Source organism: Sardina pilchardus, chromosome 6 (assembly GCF_963854185.1).
Source record: "Sardina pilchardus chromosome 6, fSarPil1.1, whole genome shotgun sequence".
NCBI classification, from domain to species: domain Eukaryota; kingdom Metazoa; phylum Chordata; class Actinopteri; order Clupeiformes; family Clupeidae; genus Sardina; species Sardina pilchardus.
In genome coordinates this window covers 23007213-23014712 of record NC_084999.1, presented here as the reverse complement: position 1 = coordinate 23014712, position 7500 = coordinate 23007213, and the positions used below count along the sequence as shown (strand labels likewise).

Genomic DNA, 7500 nt, shown 5'->3' with positions numbered 1-7500 from the left:
AAGCTGAGAGCGGAGGGAGGGCATCTCATTTCACATAGGCTAGTCAAGGCCACAGGAGGCAGAAACGGACAGGGCAAGGCTCTGCTCAAATCCCCTCTCAGCCTTAGCTTAGCATTTACTTTGGGTGATGAAAATGGAGATGTTAATGGTCATACTGATATGAAACAAGTGTATTAACATCGAGATTTGTTATGCGTCACACAATATTTGAATGAATCTAAAGCACTTTCAATAATTCAAGTAATCTGACTGAAATATTCTAAGATTAGCTACTGAATGTAACATATGTAGGCTGGGTGAACCCTGCCTGACCTGCCGGCGAACTTGGGTTTCGCCGGCAGGTCCACACATCTATCTCCTCTGTTCCCTGCCAGAACCTTTGGCTCAAATCACAAACTAGCTTATCCAAAAGATGCACCGTATTATCCAAGCGTACAGAGATTTGAACGATGCCAATAGAGCTAATGTTCAATCTTAAAAGCCTAGTATGGTGATAGCCAGACTAGCTAATCTATGTAAACAAAAAGTAGTATATTTCCAGTAGGCTATCAATGGAATATGAACAAGTCTATGTGATTAATTGTCAGCAGTTACATTCTGAGCTCCTCATGATGTTGTTACAGTAAATGTGCAGGTGAGGGCTAGTGGCTGTATGCGTTCGTTCCAGACATTGTTTGAGCATTTGCATGATGTTTCACTGTGTAATCGTAATCAGTGGTGAAAGAATCAGCCGAAACTGTGTGAAAGAATGCAAGTGTAAGCTGAAACAAACGCAAATGGATATGGTTGTGGCACCTCAGTGCTCTGACCTGAGGTGATATGACATGTGTATGTGTGTGTGAAAGAAAGAGAGAGTGTGTGTGTGAGGGTGTGTGTGTGTGTGTGTGTGAGTATGTGTGTGTATGTTTGTGTGAAAGAAGAGTGTGTGTGTGTGTGTGTGTGTGTGTGTGTGTGTGTGTGTGTGTGCGCGCGCTTGTGTGTGTGTGTGCGTGTGTCTGTGGGAGGCGGTTTCGGCGGGCGATGACTCACACTGCGGTCGTCGTCCTCGCTCTTCATGTGGTTGGCGATGAAGCGCACGCCGTCCACCGCCTCGTCCAGCCCCGGGCAGGCCTGTCCCAGCAGCGCCTGGGTGAGCGCCGGCGGCGGCGGAGGCTGCTTGCCCCGCGTGAGAGCCGACGTCTGCAGCGGGACAGCACCTCCTCCACCACCTCCACCTCCACCACCTCCTCCTCCTGCTCCTCCTGCTCCTGCGACACCTCCCTCGCGGGAGGCCGCCCCCTCCCTCAGTCCGTTCGCCCCGTCGGGCGACTCCCCGAGGCCCCCTGCGCCCGCTTCGCCCCCGAACTGCTTGACGGAGGCGTGGTTGACGTAGCAGGTGCACGCCTCGCTGTTGTTGCCCTCCTTCCCGAAGCCTCCCCCTCCTCCTCCTCCTCCTGGTGTCGTCGCGGCCGCCGACCCACCCGTCGCCATGGTGACGGTGCCTCCTCCACCTTCCGCTGCCCCGTCTCCGCCCATCCCGCCCGTCCCCAGGCCCAGCCCCGCCAGGATGCCCAGGCCCCCGCGCCCGCCCGCGCCCCCCCCACCTACCACCGACCCGGCCTGCCGGCGCTCGTGGGCGTGGCGGCGGTGGCGCAGCTTCTGGCGCTCGCTGCTGTTGCGCGGCTGGCGCATGAAGAGGAGCGCGGGCAGCTTGTCCAGGAACACCAGCTTGACCCACGGCGGCATGGTGTGCGTGGTGGGCGAGCGGTGGTGCACGTTGAGAACGCAGACGCTGGTGACGATGGAGAAGGTCACCAGCACCATGGTGAACATCAGGTACTTGCCCACCAGCGGCACGTCCAGCGAGGTGGGCGGCACGATCTTGGAGATCAGGAGGAGGAAGACGGTGAGGGCGAGGAGCACCGAGATGCACAGGGTCATCTTCTCGCCGCAGTCGGAGGGCAGGTAGAAGACCAGGATGGCCAGCGAGGTGATGAGGACGCAGGGGATGATGAGGTTGATGGTGTAGAAGAGCGGCTTGCGGCGGATGATGAAGTCGTACGTGATGTCCACGTAGTTGGCGTCCAGCGGGTTCTCGTTGCGCCGGCCGGGCAGCGCGATGATGTCCCACTCGCCGCTGGGCGTGAAGTCGTCCATGCTGGCCACGTCGGTGCGCAGCACCAGGTCCACCTCGGAGCGGTCGTACGTCCACGAGCGGAAGGTCAGCGTGCAGTTCTGCTGGTCGAAGGGGAAGTGCTTGACCTCGATCTTGCAGGCGCTCTTGTAGATGGCCGGCGGGAGCCAGAAGACGCTGCCGTCGTACGAGACCACCGCGTTGGAGTAGAAGGACACTTCATACATACCATCCGCACTGAGAACCATGAAAGGAAGGAGGGAAAGAAAGAAAGAAAGAAAGACAGAAAGAAAGAAAGAAAGAAAGAAAGAAAGAGGGATGATACAAGAGAATGAAAAAAGAAAGAAAGAGGAGAAGAGAAGATTGATGTAAGGAGCAAATGAGGGAGAGAAGAAACAGTTATTGAATCCATTGGCACATTGAAGTCAAGCCTGGGGCTGTGTGCTATGCTAATGTTTCATTCACTGCCTTTTCGCCGGTTGGATGTTAGCTTGTTTTGCGGGCCTGAGGCTAAAAGTCACGGCACGAATTTAATTCCGATGTGCGAGGAGAGATCAAAATTAAAAACGAATGAGACGAAACAGTATAGGATAGAATTTCAGGCGGGCTTGGTGTACAGTTTCCCGAGACATAAACTCCACATAGTTCCCAGACCTCTGTGGTCAGACTGTGAAATCACTGAACAAGAACACACACACACACAAAAACACACACATACACACATAAGTAGAGATTTGTAATTAGGCTTATCCTGAGCGCATCGCTGCGGAAGAGATGGAGAGAGATAGATTGGGATCAGGACGGGATGGAAGATGAATGGATACAAATCGAGAGGAAGATGGACACTTTTGTTACGGGCAGGTAAGGCCAGGTCGGTAAGACGACACACACGCGCGTCAGCTACAGTAAGACGACACACGCCGGCATCCATGACACGTCACTCACAGACGCAGAACCTGACCCATCTGTTCGGTAACATGAGAGAGAGAGATGTAGACTGAGACTAAGAGAGAGAGAGAGAGAGAGAGAGAGAGAGAGAGAGAGAGAGGCAAGAGAGAAAGGAAAAGAAACATGAAAAGTGAGAGAGTAAAAGAGGTGGAAAAATAACAGACAAAGAAAGAAACAGACAGAAAAATTGTGAGAAACTGAGTATGAGAGAGAAAAAGAAAGAAAGAAAGAAAGAGAGAAAGAAAGGGAGAGAGAGAGAGAGCAGACGATAAGGACATCAGGAGAAAGTGATATGCATTCTGCCAGCATCATAGTGCAACCACAGGGCCACAGCAGCCAGCTGAAACACTCTATATACCTTCACACTCTTACATACACGCACACACACACACACACACACACCTGGGAGACACAGACACACACACAGATATCAAGTACAAATTAATGATGGTAAGATCTGACCGCTGTGTCACAGTAACTCAAGTACCAGAAGTGAAGGAGAGATAAGGTGGGGGAGAGACGAGAGCCCTGCTGAAGCTCATGGCACAAGGTAGACAGACGCAAATCAAGATGAAAGTGATCATGCAAAGAAAGTGTGTTTTTTTTTACTCATAACAGAGACCCAGAGACCAGAACACCTCTCTCTCTCTCTCTCTCTCTCTCTCTCTCTCTCTCTCTCTCTCTCTCTCTCTCTCTTTCTCTCTCTATCTCTCTCTCTCTCTATCTATCTATCTCTCTCCCTCTCTCAAGGAACATGATGGAGGTCACACTCATGACTTCACATCAGGCGGTCAGTTAAACTCCCCTTTTGTCGCCTCAGTCAGGCCATGTTGTGAGAGCGCGGCCGCCTACAGCGCAGAGCTGTGTGAAGTTAACCTTTAAAAGGGTGGGTTTTGAATATTCTAACACAAGATTCCATTCCGCAACAATTCAACGTTCTAAAATTCTATGTAGAATTCAATGAACCCAGATATTCTTTAGAATGTTAATTTTCCAACATTCCAAACACACCGGTGTGACGGTACACTCTTAAGCGGAAGGACAGAGAGTGTCCTCGTGCTGCCGTGACGTTCCTGGATGGCGTTGGGAACTAATAGCTGGAAAAAGAAGCAGTCGACTCGGCTACCCTCACATGCAGATGAGAAGGGCTCCTCCTTCTAGAGATTAAAGCGGATTTAGCGCCTGGACAGGACAGGCTCTGAGAGTGGGCTGGGAAATTAGAGGGAAAGAAGTTACATGTGGCACACGTAAAATAAAAAAGATGCTGGGGTGGGGATAAAGCCTTTAAAAGACTGGTATGGCCTCTGCCAGGCTTCTAACATTGCACAGTGAGGTGTACTTTGGGGTTAGATAAAGGGAACAGAGTGTGTGTGTGTGTGTGTGGGGGGGGGGGGGGGGGTGCTCTGAGGTTAGATTAGGGCACAGCGAGATGTGCTCTGAGGTTAGATTAGTAGATTAGGGCACAGTGAAGTGTGCTCTGAAGTTAGTAGATTATTAGGCCACAGTGAGGTGTGCTCTGAAGTTAGATTAGTAGATTAGGGCACAGTGAGGTGTGCTCTGAGGTTAGATTAGTAGATTAGGCCACAGCGAGGTGTGCTCTGAGGTTAGATTAGTAGATTAGGCCACAGCGAGGTGTGCTCTGAGGTTAGATTAGTAGATTAGGGCACAGTGAGGTGTGCTCTGAGGTTAGATTAGGGCACAGTGAGGTGTGCTCTGAGGTTAGATTAGTAGATTAGGCCACAGCGAGGTGTGCTCTAAGGTTAGATTAGGCCACAGTAACATCAGAGTACTTCTAGGCAAGTCCCTCCATTCGGCAGCCATATTGCAACGCACTTCGGGCACTTATCGTGCACTTATCGGGCATCTGTTTTGGGCAGAACTGCACGTGTGCAAGGCTTCCCACAAGGTCTAACAACACACCACATGTGTGTATTCACAGGTTGACTTTTGGCTGCGGAAGGGACGGATCAAGTGCAAACAACTCCGAACAGTTCCGAACTAACCCTACGGAGGATGTTTTTGAGTGCCGTGTCTCATTAGAAAGTCTTTAATATCTTCTCTGATGTACTGTGGAAGGGGTAATGGTGCAGCAGAGAGAAAATAAAAACACATTTAAGGTGTATTTTAATAGTCTAGAATTTTAATATTTTAATAGAAGTAGATTTGCTGTCACAGACTTGGCGAAATACTGTAACAAGCATGTCTTTATGTCTACATTGTGGCTAAATCTACATTCTAAATACATATACTGCCACCATGATATATAATGTCATAGCATGTTGCTGATGTCATATACACACAAAAACTCTCTGAAAAGAAATAGTGCCTCTTAGTGTTGCATGTATTTCATCATGGTCACACTCACTCACACCCTTGTCCTTCACTTCCTTCACTCTTCTTAACTCGCCCCCCCCACCCCACTCTCACCCCCCCCCCCCCCCATCGCTCTCCGGCAGCACTCACTTGTTATAGAGGACGATGTCCGGCAGCCAGATGTGTTTGGAGGGCAGCCTGACCTTCAGCATCCCATCAAACTCCTCCGGGACCCACGTCAGCCGGTAGTCCTGCCACTCCTGAGCACACCGGCCAACCATAACGCGTTCATGCACAGCCACCAGCCAATCGCAGGTCAAAGGGGGGGGAGGAGAAAGAATGGAGAGAAGTGAGGAGAAAGGAGGAGAAAAACGGCATCTGGAAATATGCGGACACTGGAGTGTTCCATACTTGCAGTGTAACCGTAAGGTGAAAGGTATGTTGCTCCCAACAATAGCAAAGGATTTATACGGTTCTTTATAACACCACCAGTGGAACCCCCATCTTTACCACAGAGCACAGGTGTTATTGAGACAAATAAAAAACAATGAAAGTGTCAAAATGACAAATGAAAAATATGGGGACTCCATCCATACACACTCATAATTGCCTCATTTAGCTGGTGATTCTGTGGCCGTGAGCGATGCTAATGCCTTACAAAGGCTTCCCACGACACGAGAGGTATTCATGTTGAAACAACAGCAGTTATCCTTCATTGAACCTACGCAGATGTTTGAGGGACCACACATCCACTGATTCACACCACTATCAACTGCCCTCAAGCATGCAGGCACACACACACACACTGACAAATACTCTTTTATCTTCATGCACATTTGTAAACAAATGAATTCCATGTATGCATGACTCTTTGTAAATGCAGTGGCCTTGGTATAATGCAGTGTGTGTGTGTGTGTGTGTGTGTGTGTGTGTGTGTGTGTGTGTGTGTGTGTGTGTGTGTGTGTGTGTGTGTGTGTGTGTGTGTGAGTGAGTGAGTCCATGTGTGTGTGCTTCAGCCACCATGTGTGCACACATATGTGCTTCTCTTGTTATAATGAGTATGACCTATTTCATTATGGGTTAACCTGGCCAAGGAGTAGGGGGAATGTGTGTATGTGTTGCGTCCCATACATTTGTCTTATCTGTGTGTGTGTGTGTGTGTGTGTGTGTGTGTGTGTGTGTGTGTGTGTTTGCAGATTCACCTGAGTAAGCCAGACGTTGGTGGTCATAATCTGCTCCCTCTCATGCTGTGAAGACACACACACACACACGCGCGCACGCGCGCGCACACACACACACACAAACACACACACACAACATCAGAGAGTTTTTAAACCCGCTCACCTCTTGCCTCAATTTCCTTTTAGAGATTGAGCACAATCAAATGTGTCTTGTTACATTCCACTCATGATGTGTCGACTTGGGGAGACACACCTAACTCAACTTGCACATCACACAGACACTTAGCATAGCAAAGACATAGTATGTTCACAGCACACAGGAAATGACATACACTTGCCACAAACACGAGGGAAAACAGAGACAATGTATGAGAAGACAGATAGGCAGATGGATCAATAGATACAGGAGGAGATGGAGTGAACAGAGAGGGCGAGAAAGAGAGACACAACACACTAAATCATGACAGACACGTACAGAGCAAATGACTATGGATCGGTACAGTGGCACAGGCAGGCAATTGGCGATTCAACCCTAAAAGGCCTCGCAACTGCAGGAATAGTGAAAGTTATACGGGCCTTAGGTATTTTGGTGTAGACTTGTCACATACTGCCATATACACACATACCATATACCACCATAAAGATAGATAGATAGATAGATAGATAGATAGATACAGTAGATAGATAGGTAGATACAGTAGATAGATAGATAGATAGATAGATAGGTAGATACAGTAGATAGATGAATAGATAGATAGATAGATAGATAGATAGATAGATGGATAGATGCCCGAAGCCTGATTGCTGAATTGCAGAATGTCTGCAGTGTGATGGTGAAGGTGTGACTCACCACACTGATGAGCTGGGCCAATGACAACATGAACTGCACCGTCACCAGCTCAGAGCCATTGGTGGCTGGGCGGATCAATTTGTTGTAGTGGGCGG

The 7500-nt window shown here is 49.2% G+C and overlaps 1 protein-coding gene across 1 annotated transcript in view; it reads right to left on the bottom strand.

Annotated features, from left to right (window-relative positions):
• The window catches only part of chrnb2 (cholinergic receptor, nicotinic, beta 2), a 23758-nt gene that overhangs the window by 4774 nt on the left and 11484 nt on the right, over positions 1–7500 (bottom strand). Inside the window, exons 2-7 of the mRNA XM_062539111.1 lie at positions 7406–7500; positions 6577–6621; positions 5525–5634; positions 1491–2350; positions 1255–1412; positions 1030–1179 (exon numbers count right to left, since the gene is read on the bottom strand). The exon at positions 7406–7500 is cut by the window's right edge and continues 51 nt beyond it. Coding sequence (XP_062395095.1) covers positions 1030–1179; positions 1255–1412; positions 1491–2350; positions 5525–5634; positions 6577–6621; positions 7406–7500 — 1418 coding nt within the window. The remainder of the gene's footprint in view (positions 1–1029; positions 1180–1254; positions 1413–1490; positions 2351–5524; positions 5635–6576; positions 6622–7405) is intronic.